We start from the raw sequence: 13,460 nt of genomic DNA, 5'->3' as shown, positions 1-13,460 counted from the left end.
TTGAAAACACACAGTGTTGATCCCAACTCTGCCCACTGATGCCACCACCAGCTCCTAGGTGGGCCTCCTTTAATGGCGTCTCATCTCAACTTTTCATAAGATTTACTCTCCCATCCTAACCTGAAAGGAGCAAAGCTTCCAAATATTAGAGGATGTCAGTAACTGGAAGGAAGAATCCAGGTTCTCTTCCCTCATCTGGAGACAGGAAAGGAGGGAAAACCTTATGGTTAATTCTGAAGACATTGCTCATAGCAGGTTGTGGATGCAACCTGATCGCTTCCGTCTGTTATTAATGCTTTCAGTCCTCCCCGCTTCTAGTCTGATGGTAAAATCTCCTCTGGATCAGAGAAAAGCTGTAGGCTTCACCAGGGAAACAGAGAGGCTAATTCTCAGGAGAGATGAGGTCAGGGAGACAATGTGGCTAGGACAGAGAAGCCAAATAGTTTGTGCCAAATTAATTTCCCCAAAGATACTAACCTTTCCTTCCCCACTCCCTAAGGCTACACTAGGATTATAAAAGGTGTTCAAAATGTTGAGATGAAAATTATATGCGTGATATGTTTGCATATAATTTTCATACTAATTTACTATCTAAATACAAAGGAGTCATTTTCCTTCCCTGTTCCCCTCCCAGCCCCCACCGCCCTCCACCTCGTGCCCCCATGTGCTAGTCTGAGCAAAATCAGTTGGCTGATATTTAATTAGCTATATTCAGCTTCAGTCCCAGCTTCCTCTTTTCCTTATTCCTGATCCTCCTAGTAATGGCCAAGATCAGCCTCTTTTCCTTTTTCACCTTGATCAGTTTCACTTACTATCCCCTCTAAATGACTATTTTTTTTCCTTTTAAGTTACTACTTGCTCTTTATCACCAATCTCCTGTGGGCCAACCAAGGGGAAGGCGCAGGTGAGCCCTAAAATCAGGCCTCTATCCCCAGTTACCTGAAACTTTTGCTAAAAAATCTCACTTCCCAACACCAGGGGGTGTCTATCTATCCCTCTATCTGTCCTACCCTGAAGGTAGAGTCAGCCTCAAGCCTTTTCTTCGCTCCTTTTACGTACATACTAAAGCTACTTCCCTCCCGTTACAGAGCTTGAGGTTCAGAACGTTGTCTTTTTATTGCAGCATACCTGTTTGTCTCTCATTTCCTCTGGACTTAACACAAATTTGTCTTTTTTTTTTTTTTTGGTCTATTCAGCACCACCCACGATCCCCTATGGTCCATATGGCTCTCCTTTCTTTCCATACCTGTCTTCCACCACCTCTCTAAATGGGCTTTCTCGCCTTTCTGGGCTCTTTACTTACGCGTCTCTGAACCTCTCTATGTGTCTACTTTTCTTCTCTCTCCCTGGCTCACCACTTCTGTATCAGTCCCTCTTCCTCACTCCCACAGTCCCCACACTAGGAACAAAGTCACGGTGTTTGCGCAGAACATGCCTCGCATCGCCCAGTCCCGGACCGGGACATTCCACCGTGCCCCTCCGCGCATTCCAACTATAAACAAAGAGTTCCCCTCCCCATCCCCCACTTTTTCCTGTCCCAATCCTTGGGTGATGTAGTAGCAACTGCCCAAACTGCCCCTCGCCTTCCTTTCGCTTCCAGTCGGCGGATCTCCACCTCCGGGACAGTTAGCACCAGCAACCGCCACCCCCCGTCCCGGCGCATCAGAGATTCCTGCGCCGACACCCCTGTTCCTCTCGCCGTCTGCGCTCCGCCCCTCCAGGAAAGTAGATCCGGCCAGGCAGACAAAAGTTTGGGAGAGAAGTTGGGTCCGTGCTGAGTGTGAGAGCGAGGGGGGCGGGGGCCGGGGAGAGTGGGGCTGCTGGGCGAGTCGACGCGTGAACAGATAGACCTGCGGACGGGACAGCTGCGGCCGTAGGCCCTCCTAGCCCCGCTTAACCCCTGATGCGCGGGGGGACGCAACACCTCTCGCCGGGGGATGCTGCGGGATTCTTGGCGCCGGGCATCCGGGCAGCCCGCTAAACCCCTGTGCCTATCCTGTGCCCCTGGGGGACCGGAGTCCGGCCGCAGGGAAAGAGAAGCGGCTGCCGAGACGCTGCAGGGTGCCAGGCGGGGAGGGGGCTGGAGGCCCCAGACCTGAGGGCATGGAGCGATTAGGGGAGAAAGCCAGTCGCCTGCTGGAGAAGTTAAGACTCTCGGACTCCGGCAGCGCCAAGTTCGGCCGCAGAAAGGGTGAATCTAGCCGGTCTGGGTCTGATGGGACCCCCGGGCCGGGCAAGGGGCGCCTGAGTGGGTTGGGAGGACCTAGGAAATCAGGGCCCCGTGGAGCTACTGGGGGACCTGGGGATGAGCCATTGGAGCCAGCCCGGGAGCAAGGCCCCCTGGACACTGAGCGGAACCCGCGCGGCTCCTTTGAAGCGCTGCGCTACGAATGCTCCTATCCCGGGGGGCCGCCTCCTACCCGGGCCTTGCCTCTACCTCAGTCATTGCCCCCCGACTTTCGGCTGGAGACCACGGCCCCAGCCCTAAGCCCCCGCTCCAGTTTCGCCAGTAGCTCAGCCAGCGACGCGAGCAAGCCGTCCAGCCCCCGGGGCAGTCTGCTGCTGGACGGGGCGGGGGCTGGTGGAGCGGGAGGCAGCCGACCCTGCAGCAACCGTACCAGCGGCATCAGCATGGGTTACGACCAGCGCCACGGCAGTCCCCTGCCCGCCGGGCCCTGCCTATTTGGCCCACCCCTGGCTGGGGTTCCGGCGGGCTATTCCTCTGGAGGGGTGCCGTCTGCCTACCCCGAGCTCCACGCTGCGCTGGACCGACTGTGTGCCCATCGGCCCGCGGGGTTCGGCTGCCAGGAAAGCCGCCACTCGTACCCCCCGGCCCTGGGCAGCCCGGGAGCTCTAGCTGGGGCCGCAGTGGGAGCGGCAGGCCCTTTGGAGAGACGAGGGGCGCAACCCGGACGACACTCGGTGACCGGCTACGGGGACTGCGCCGCGGGCGCCCGATACCAGGATGAGTTAACAGCGTTGCTGCGCCTGACGGTGGGCACAGGTGGGCGAGAAGCCGGCGCCCGCGGGGAACCATCGGGGGTCGAGCCATCGGGTCTCGAGGAGCCGCCCGGTGCCTTCGTTCCGGAGGCCGCCCGTGCCCGGATGCGGGAGCCGGAGTCCAGAGAGGACTATTTTGGTGAGTGAGAGAAGTGGTTAGGGACGGGAAAGGACTTGTCGCCGTATTCGTTCCCCACTGCCCCGACGGCCCAAATTGCCGACGCCGGGAGATCAGAGGCAGAGATGCGGAGCTAGGAAAGAGGAAAGAGGAATTTCCCCTTCCCACTGGGTTTCAAATGGACCACGAGCACCTTATTTCTGCTAAATTCAACCCCCTCGGTGATCTCGTGAGTTCCAGTTCCTCAAGCTTTAGAGCCTGGGTTTTTCGCGCTAGGAGGCCTCGTAGGGAGGGGACCGACTTGGTTAGTGAGAGCATCCCCCATCTTGCTCCCCCCTCGGCGGCGGTGCCCCTGCAGGCTTCAGCGCGCCGCGCCCCCACCCGGGCCCAGGCTCCGCCCGCAGGAATTCGGGGAATGCGCGGGTGGGGGGGCGGGGCGGGCGAGCCGCGTGCGTGCCGGCTCCTGCCCGGGCGCTCCAGGTGCCCGCGGGCGGGGCCGACCGCGCGGCGCGGGGCGGAGGTGGGGTGCAGGGGGTGGGGGAGCTGCTTCCTAACACGCGCGGAGCTGTGACCGCGGTCGGGGAAATGGAGCCTGCGGGGGAAGGATGAAGCGCCCTGAGACAGAAAGCAGGGACCCTACTGCTGACTGGCCCCAGCCTTGCTGGCTTGGTGCGTGCGTGGGTATTTAAGCCGAGGCCAGGTGGTGTCAGCTTCTATTTTCCCCATCCTCCGGAAGTCAGGGCAGAAACCTTGACCACCGGACAACATCACCCCTGGATGGATGATGACCCTGTATAATAGCTAGAAATAACCTGGCCTTCAGTTCTGGCCGTAACCTGCTCAGAATCAGGCACGCAGTACCCTCTTACTTCCTGCTGCTAGGGAAACCTGGTCGCTGCCTCTCTCCCCCACGGTTATTTCAAGAAGTATTAATTGATTATATATCTCAGCTGTGGGGGAGGTATTGGGGTCTTGAATAATCTCAGCCAAGACCCACAGGCACCACTTCGCTATATTAAAAAATACTCATCTGATTGTGAGAGGAAGTACAGAAAAAAGTGGAGGGCTCACCCTCAGGGTTGTGGGCCTCTTCAGTGTTCCGGACACCTTCTCACCTTTCTCACCATCCATGTTCCTGCCCTGGACCCCAAGCTCTAGAACTCTGGCTAGAAATGTAAATAGGGAGCGAAACCCAGCCTGGGAAGGAAGCCTGCGGGGGGGAGGTTCAGAGGTAGCAGGGCTGCAGGCTGGAAGGGCCCTGCAGAGTTCAACTCCAACCTCCCCCCATTTCTCTCCCACCCCGCCCCCACCTGAGAGAGGAAAGTCCAGAGCAGATGATGCTTTGGTCAAGGGAGATTAAGTGACAGGATCCTTTTAGGCCCTGAAGTGGCAGATGGGTGGAAAGAAGTCTCCTCAGCTAAGCCATCAGAACTGAAAGGAAGAAAGGAGCTCCAGAGAGTGCAGCGAAATGGCAGGAAGAATATGCTGGGTTAGAGGAGGTGAGGCGGTCATGCCTGAGCAGTTGGCTCTCATCTTCCCATAATGTCCAAAGCTTCCCAAAGAAATGGCTCTGACAGGGCCCCCTGGCTTGACGATCTTGGGACAGATCTTGCCTCCCCTGGGGAAGCCACATTTTGACCTGGGGGTGGGGGCTTCTCTCCTGGGGGCAGGTTGCCTCCTCTGACAAAACCCCCAGCCTGACTGCACCCTCCTACTCCTGCCCCTAGTAGGGGCCCTCTTCCTTGGCTGTGGCCTTGCCCAGCTGCCAGAGGGTGGGAGCAGGGCAGGCCTGGACCCATCAGTCGCTGCAGCTGCTGCACGGGCTCCCAAGCCCCTGGGCAAAGACTGGGATGGGCCCCAACAGGCAAGGAGTGTGGCAGTGTGCCGAGGGGGGGAGGTGGGGCGGGGTGAGGCGGACCCGTTGGGATCTGCTCCCCAAAGACAGGCCCTAGCCCTCACTCATGGGCCTGGAATTGAGGAGTGGAGGGAGGGAAGAACACACCCAGGAAAGGCGGGTGCCAGAGCCAGGTGTTATGTATTTTAGGGGGGATGGCGGGGAAGAGCAGTTCAGCTCTGTTTCTCCTAGGATAGAAGATGACAGGGAGACATTAGAGGTTCTGCCACCCTTCCCCCGCTTCCTCTGCAACCTTCAGTCCCTGGAACACACCCTGCATTCTCAGCAGCCACCTCCCCAGAGGAGTCACACTCACATGGTCCCCTCCGCACAGGGCCCTCTGCTGAACCAGGTCGTTCTTTCCATCCTTGGAAACCTAGAGGTATGGGACACAGAAGCCATTTTATAGCCGAATAGCAGTTCATTTTACAGATGGGGAAACCGAGGCGCCAGAGAGGCTTTCGGAGCCTGGCCTGCTTTCTCTAGGAAGTTTTTTACGCCTGCTGCGGGGCCCTTATGGATAGTCTCTAACTGCCCCACACAGTGCAACAGGGGTCGTACCTGAGGTCCAGGGACCATATCTTTGCCTTTCTCCAACTTTCCACTGTATTGGGCACAGTATTTTCTTCTAGGCACTAAATAGATGTTGAGGAAATATCTGCTGAGTAATCGGTAAACAAGAATAAGTCTGCCCAGCGAAGACCTCGCTTCATCCCATTTATTCTCTCTTCCCAGAAGGGAACCCACCAAAAGGAGGCTGGGACTGGTGGTCCTCCACCATCAGGAAAGATGGGGGGGGGATCCCTGGTTTTGAGCTACGGGAGTGGGATGTGATGCTGACAACCTCTTCTCTCCTCTTAGGCACCTGTATCAAGTGCAACAAAGGCATCTACGGGCAGAGCAACGCCTGCCAGGCCCTGGACAGCCTCTACCACACCCAGTGCTTTGTCTGCTGCTCCTGTGGTGAGTGCAGCCCCCAGACCTTCTGGACCAGGGCCTGAGGCCTTGAGCACTCCCTGCGCGCACGTACACACTCACTAGTGCCTAGGGAAAGCACGACTTGTATCTCTTCCTTTGCTGGTCTGGTCCACACTTTCTCTCTTGCTTCCCTTCTCTGTGCTCTACCTGACTCTCCCGCCCCCATGTTGGAGTCAGCCCTCCCTCTGTTCAACCTCTTTCCTCTACTCTGTTCCTCCCTCTTTCTTCTGCCTTCCTGCTTGCCCAGCCTGGACTCCCTCCCAACCCTCTGGCCTCTCCTTGGTGGGGTTTGGTCCTGGGCAGCCGAGTTGCCTGGGGCGACAGTGAAAGACTGGAATGTGGGAAGGGCGGGCTAGGCTGGGGGAGTGGGGAGCCGTGGGGGGCGGAGAGGGGGGTTTTCTCTTGGCTGGTCAGAGTTCAGCCACCTCGCTGGAGTGCAGGCCACCGGGCCATGCCAAGCTGATGACATCACGCTCCAGGAATGCCCGCCGCTGCTGCTGTTAGCTCAGGAGGCCCGCCTGGAGGGGAGGTGCTCCCAGCGGCCTCAACTCCCCAGCCCTTCCCTCACCTCCCTCATTACCTTCCCCCCCTGCCCCCACACTGCTTACCCACTCTGATTCTTTGCTGAACCTTTAATCTCCTATCTCTGCCTGTCTGACTCCAGCACTCAGCTTTTCTCTTCCTGCCACTCCCAGCCTCTGCCTGGCTCCTTTTAGATTTGTCTGTCTGTTTGTCCTGTTTATAGGGTCCCTTCTGGGAATGTCTCTTTCCCTCTCTCTACTCCCTTGTGTCTCATAAGTTTCCAAGTCAGCTTTTCGAAACCACTGGGTAGAGATGGAAGTGGAGATTTTGATGAGAAGAGGGCAGGGGTGGGAAAGCTGCCCATTCTCTGCCCTGGTCTCATTCCTCCTCATCCCTGATAATTTAGACACCCTAGAGCAGTCGTGGGTGTTGGTTTCATGAACGATCCCGCCTTGTCCACATACAGAAGATCCTGGGCTGCTTCTGACCCTGGAGACTCTGCTTCCCTCTAAGCTTGGGGAAGCAGCCTAGTAGCAAGAAAGGGGACTGACTTTGCTCCCAAACAAAGTGCTTTGTCCCCAGCAGTAGTACCAGTACGTCCTGACCTCTGCAGAGCTATCCCTGGGAGACAGATAGGCCTAGGAGAGCAGGATAGCTGTGCTCAGGCAAAGAGGCTTCTAGGTTGAAAGGTCCCAGAAGGCTAAGCCCAGGACAGTATGATTGTCTCTATGCACATTGCGCTGCACCTTGTTCGGAACTTCCTGACCTTGTCCTCCAGCCTGTGGTTGGCTTTGCTTTCTCAGAGGGCTCCCCGAGTGTGGGCACTGCAGAGGAAGGCACTGGTTAACAGCAGGGTCACAGAAAACTGTAGAGGAGACAGGAGCCCGAGGAGCAGAGAGCAGAGGAGAGAGAACTTGGCAGGAGTGAGACCAAAGCAAATTGGAATTGCATCAGAGCGAGTGTTTGTGTGGGGAGGTGGGACAGACAGCAGTTAGGAGGGCAAGCACTAAAGTTCAGATTTGAATGCCTCATGCAACACTGGGGTGCAGTGACCCCGGGGCAGGGACGCCCGGGGCCTGGACCCTGGGAGAGGCTCCAGCCCCTTCTCTGCTGTTTCTAGGGCGAACTTTGCGCTGCAAGGCTTTCTACAGCGTCAACGGCTCTGTGTACTGTGAGGAAGATTATCTGGTGAGTGAGGGGACCCCTGGGCCGGAATTGGCTCCCACCCTTTTCTTGGTGGCCCATCGGGGTTCTGCCCGTCAGGTCATTTTCTGCCCATAACATCCTCTGTTGGTCTGCTCAGTTTTCAGGGTTTCAGGAGGCAGCTGAGAAATGCTGTGTTTGTGGTCACTTGATTTTGGAGAAGGTAAGCAACGTGTCTTCAGCTGAGACTGTGAGGCTACAGGGCCAAGGGGTAGAATCAGGAGCTAAATGGATACTGAGAAAATGTGTGGGGAGGAAACCTGCCAGCAGTCACTTGCATCCCATTCCTTCCCAGAACCACTGTTTACAGTGGATTCTCTCTGCCTATGGGATCAAGTCTGGACTCCTCAGCCTGCCACCCCCAGGCTTCTGTGATGTGGCCCCTCCCTAAATTTGCAGGCACAGCCAGGCCCTCTGCCTGCGCTAGGAGTATGGGGTCCTGAGTCTTAATCCCCTTTCTGCTACTGCCTGGGATCAGCTAGAACTCAGTTTTCTTTCCTATAAGAGGGATTGGGTTGGATCAATGGTTTGCAACCCTGGCAGCCTAGCAGATCACCTGAGAAGAAGTAAAGGAAATACCTATGCGAGGTCATCACCAGAGACTATGATGAATACACGGGTGGTGGGACCCAGGCATTGATGGCTTTAAAACTTCCCTGAGTGACCCTAATATGCAGCCAAGACTGAGAAACACTGGTCTGGATGCTCCCTAAGACCTTTTTCAGGGTTTCCGCCTCCATTTTAAGACTCCTTGGTCCTCCCGGATTACATAACCTTGTTCTGGGAGGTTCGCAGGGGTCGGGTGAGGTTAGTGGGAGCAGCAGGGAGCATCATCGTCAGTCACTAGAGAGCAGAGACTGATTCTCCTCCGACCCGTGAGCCAGATCCTCCAGGCGATGGGGAAGTCCTATCACCCAGGCTGCTTCCGATGCATCGTTTGCAACAAGTGCCTGGACGGCATCCCGTTCACCGTGGACTTCTCCAACCAGGTGTACTGTGTCACCGATTACCACAAGTGAGTCCACTCCTGGGGCTGTGGTGTGGAACTGGGCTCAGGGATTCCCCAACCTCAGCTCATCTCTGTCCTCTCTCTTTCAGAAATTATGCTCCGAAGTGTGCGGCCTGTGGCCAACCCATCCTCCCCTCAGAGGTCAGTATGTCTGAGTTCTCCTGCAGGGCAGCCAGTGCTGCTGGATCTGGGGAGGGGCTGGGGACATGCTGCCTGGCCTCCCATGGGAGGCGGTGGTGCTGAGGAATGTACTCCGCGAAGATTCCCGTGTGACTCTGCTCTCGGGGTCACCACCCTGACCCCAACATCCGGGCCTGGGCTTGTCTGACAGCCGCACTGGGCTCAGGCTCCATCTCTTTTCGCCCAGTCCAGAGAAGGAGACTTTCTTTGAGGTCAGGGTCACCAGCTCCCAGATGCAGGGGCTGGCAAAAGGTGGGAAGAACCCTCAGGGCTGGTAGGAAGGGGTCAGAAATGATTTATGCTATGTGTGCCAAGGGAGGGAAGCCAGAAGCTCATGAGGAACCAGACCCCACTGGGTCTTCGCCTACTTTATTTGTGCCACCTGCCCCTTTCCCTTCCCTCCGCTTCCCTCACAGCTGGTGGGTAGGTAAGGCCTGAGTCCCTGAACAGAGGCCTACATCCTCCTGGAGGTGGCCAAGGAAGGGGAGGGAGGAGGTCCCGGCAGGGTTTGCTGGGGCCATCTCAAAGCTACGGAGGATGGCAGAGGGGCTCTGGAGGCCTCCGTATGATCTTCCCATGGGAGTGGGGTGTCTGGGGGAGAGGGTGGAGTTGGGGTGTCATGCTGCTCTCACACCCAGGGGGGGTGTGTTGTTTCAGGGCTGTGAGGACATTGTAAGGGTGATATCCATGGACCGAGATTATCACTTTGAGTGCTACCACTGCGAGGTGAGTGCTGGGGCCCGGGCTCCCAAAGGAGAATTGAATGGGGCTGGTGGGGGTGGTGACGTCCTAGACTGGTCGGAGTCTGTAGGAGAGGTGCAGGGCCCGGGAAACCAGGAAAGTGCTCTGCCCCATCTCCAGTCTCTTTCTGGTCCATCTGGGCCTGGTTGTTTAGTCCTTTCTTAATCTGGCTTCCCCAGAGGCAAGACTCCTAAAACTAGGGACTCCTGGTAACCGCTGGAAATGGGAGCCCTTCTCCTTATTTCTGCTGTAGCAGCGACACCTGGTGTCCAGCTGAGGCATTTTCTCTTCTGGGAGTCCATCCCCTCCAACCCCACCCCCTTTCTTCCAGTCATTAGGAGTCTAGTGTTGAGCAGAGCGGACTCCCAAGATGTACCGAGGTGCCCAGGCCGAGGTGAACTAGGTGTCCTTCTTCCCTAGGACTGCCGGATGCAGCTGAGTGATGAGGAAGGCTGCTGCTGCTTCCCTCTGGACGGGCACTTGCTCTGTCACGGCTGTCACATGCAGCGGCTCAGTGCCCGACAGCCCCCTGCCAACTATATCTGAGATGCGTTCACCGCTGCTGCCATCACCACCGTTGACAGATTTCTCTGGCCAGTGGGCCCCTCTGGGGCCAGTCGAAGCAAGGAACGCTCTCTGTAGGCCTGGCAGAAGAGTCCTCTGGGGGGCCCCAAGGGCCAGAGACCCAAAGATCAAGACATTCCAAGTGGACTTGGAGGAGGAGCCCTCCAGTGCCATGGTGGGGGTGACCGGCCCTCCTTCCACACGTGCAGCCTGTGATGTAGCATGTAACCCGGGCACACGCAGGCAGATTCTAATCTCTATCTCCAGTATGCATTTCTGTACGAGTCAGGCAGTGGTTCAGGTTCTGGGTTTGAGGAAGCGAGGTTACCATGTTGTGCCCACACGTGGGATCAGATGTGGGGCAGACAGGCTCCGACTACAGTGTCTTATCGCTGTATCTGGATGAAGAGGTGGAAACTCCAGACCTTATAAATGAGTTATTTCTTGGCCTCCTGTCTGTGGACTAGGAGAGCCGCTCACCCTTCTGCTGGGAATGGGAACCAGCTCTGGGTGGGCCTGCTGCCTGTATTGCCTGTTTCTCAGGGACACGTGTGGGCCTGGGGAGGCTAGGTGGCTGCCTGTCCGTGGTTCCTCTTCTCCTCGGCTAGGGGAGGTAATGAGTGGGCCTCTGGGTGTGGAATTGCTGAGTGAGACATCTAGGAAGCTTCTAGCCACTCTCCCTGCACACCCCTCCAGAATGTGCTCACACACACACACACACACACACACTCTCTCTCTCTCTCTCTCTCTCTTCTCAGGTCACTCTTTCACTTGTTTCATTAGTAGTAGCTCAGCCCTCCAGACCTGCTGCCTCTCACAGGGAACCAGGATGACATCCTCTGCGGCTCCCAAGCTGAGGTACCAGGAGCAAGAGGAGCAAACCTCTTTCGCTTGGTTCTAGTCAGTTTGGCTAGATCTCTGGAAACCAATTCACTGAAAACTTGTTTGCTTAAAGTTCACTTAATGACAAGTTTGCCAAAAGCTCAATTCCCTTTGGGGTATTTTTATAGCCATTTAATTGCTCTATTCTTTTTTGTCACGGTTTGGGTATTTCAAGGATTTATATCTATTCATCCAAGAGTACTTCTGAGTTATTATTAGAAGCATAAATTTATCAAATTTGCAGCACTTTGTAAATGATGAGATTGCTTCCTACCTTTATGGATTTCTTTTTCTGTGCTATCCACTTCTCAAACACTTTTTTTTTTAAGTTTAAAGTTTCTAGCAATAAATATAATTGGTGCAGACATTTTGTGTATCTTCTTTTCGTGTTTCTTGATCCAATATTGTTTTCCAAATCAGATGCCTTAAAAAATGTAACAGAGCTCAATATGATCTTGATCCCGTGGTTTAACTTCTACTCTCCTGCTGTTAAAAGGCCAATATATTCTAAACAAATAAACAGGCATGTGGCATATTCAGTTGAGTAGCAAAGGTCGTACAGACAACAATAAAAAGTGAAAGGGTGAATCTGTTAAATCCTTTTGAAATGCTGCAGATTTGATAAATATTTTAGACTGTCTCTAGGTGAATTGGTTTTAGGCAAATTAATCTGATCATCTTTGATCCTTAGTCTTCATTCTCCGTCACTTAACGTTCCATGTTGGAAATGATGACTCTTGAGAACAGAAATTCCACATTTAGGGAGGATTCGAAGATGACTTTGCAGGCCAACCTGAGAATTGCATGGAAGAGGCCTCTCAGTGAGATTAAGAGTTCAGACTCACACCACTGAGTGCCAGAGGGGGAAATGCACTTTTTTTTTCTAGCAGGATAAATGCTCTGAAACAAAATGACTTGTTCTACAGCTGGGATCACTTCTCCTGAACTATTATTATTAAATAAGTGCATACAAAGACTCTGTGACTGGGAAAATTTCTCACCAGGCTGCTCCAGGCCTGGGAAGTCCAGACAAGTGTGTGTAGCTTTGTGTCCATCCCTTCAGTTCGTTTACTCTTGGGGGTCTTGTCGACTCTTTCACTCTGACTCTTTTGTTTCTTACTCTGATTTGGGCCTCTGTCTGTCCCTGACTGGCTGATTCCCCTCTAGGTCTGTGCTCATCTGTCTTAGTCCTGGGGGCTCCCCAAGATCCTGCTTTTGCCGCTGGGGCTACTCTCTCCTTCCTGAGGAAAAACAAGTGCTAACATCTGATGAGGTGGGCCCGGGCAGGCAGGCCATGGCGTAAGAGCGGCCCCAGCCGCCCCACCCAACACTGGCAGGCTCCCAAGTGTACCCCACAGCTCGAGAGTGCCCCTTCTTCCTGTTCACGAGGAGATTGCTCATCCTTAATAGTTCTATTTACTATTTCCTGTTGCGATTGAAAGATTCGTGGGGTGTTGCCAAGGATACAGCAACAGGTGGACTTCCTTTGGCCAATTTGTCACCTGATTTTCATCAACAGCCACTAAGCCTGAGACAGGGGAAGGGGAAATGGAAGAATTTTGAGGCCATTTGGTATCTTAGACGAGAGTCATGGACAGAGGTCTGGCTTTCACAGCTGACTTGAGCTATTTGCTGGGGCCGGCTCCATTCGCTACGGCCCTGAATGTGGTTGTGAAGAGTGAGGCTGGTGGTGGTTCGCTCTGCCTTACTCCTTAGGGACTTGACTGTTCCCCTTCTGCCTGGAGCTCTCACGGCCACGGAAATGGCAAGACTCCGTTTATAACCAGGCTGGAGACTGTCCTCAGTCAGGGAGGACATGGAGAAAGAGCGATTTCTGGGCACACTGAGCCAGCTGGGTGAGGTCCTTGAGACTGTACCTATATGGAAGGTAATAAAAAGAGGGGGAGGAGACTAATAGGACCGAGATAAAAGGATTGGGGGTCAAAAACAGCTAAAGCGTTTTTATTTAATTGTGTTTTTTAGAAGGACCCATACCCCAAAGCTGGCCTGGGGTCATTCAGAGCCCTAAGGGCGAGAGTCCACAATAAGGACAAGGGTCTAACCAATCAATCCCCTCCATCCTCTCCTCCCTTGCAGCAAGGAAGACCTGAGCTGGGGCCAATTGTGCCAACTGTTTGTGCAGGGCCCTTGGACTATCCATACTCGCCCTGGTTGGGAAGGAGGCCCTAAGGTTTGACCTTGGGGAGGGAGCCAAGTACTGTCCAAACAGGGAGGGGGACATCTACTGAAAAGTACTGGTTAGGCTTGTATCCGAGAGAGTTTGATTGCAGTGAGGTATGAGTTTAGGGATAACCCAGTCACCTTATTTTACTGAATGAAGAAATAGAAACTGAGTGATGATGGGACTT

At 54.8% G+C, this 13,460-nt stretch overlaps 1 protein-coding gene across 3 annotated transcripts; it reads left to right on the top strand.

Moving 5' to 3' along the window:
- The first annotated feature begins 1,756 nt into the window (after positions 1-1,756).
- AJUBA (ajuba LIM protein) lies at positions 1,757-12,068 on the top strand. 3 transcript variants are annotated; one of them, XM_006217233.4, is made up of 8 exons: positions 1,757-3,139; positions 5,874-5,975; positions 7,633-7,700; positions 7,816-7,878; positions 8,600-8,730; positions 8,814-8,865; positions 9,562-9,630; positions 10,066-12,068. In XM_006217233.4, exons 1-8 carry the CDS (start codon positions 2,104-2,106, stop codon positions 10,189-10,191), a joined length of 1,647 nt encoding a protein of 548 aa, XP_006217295.1. In that variant the 5' UTR covers positions 1,757-2,103; the 3' UTR covers positions 10,192-12,068. The 3 variants fall into 3 exon arrangements, with proteins under 3 accessions (XP_006217295.1, XP_015105900.1, XP_072818914.1); XM_015250414.3 differs by lacking the exon at positions 1,757-3,139 and adding an exon at positions 3,660-3,787; XM_072962813.1 differs by lacking the exon at positions 1,757-3,139 and adding an exon at positions 5,261-5,394.
- The last annotated feature ends 1,392 nt before the right edge of the window (positions 12,069-13,460 follow it).

The sequence above is a fragment of the Vicugna pacos genome, chromosome 6 (genome assembly GCF_048564905.1).
Source record: "Vicugna pacos chromosome 6, VicPac4, whole genome shotgun sequence".
Lineage (NCBI taxonomy): Eukaryota > Metazoa > Chordata > Mammalia > Artiodactyla > Camelidae > Vicugna > Vicugna pacos.
This window is presented reverse-complemented; position numbering and strand designations above follow the sequence as displayed.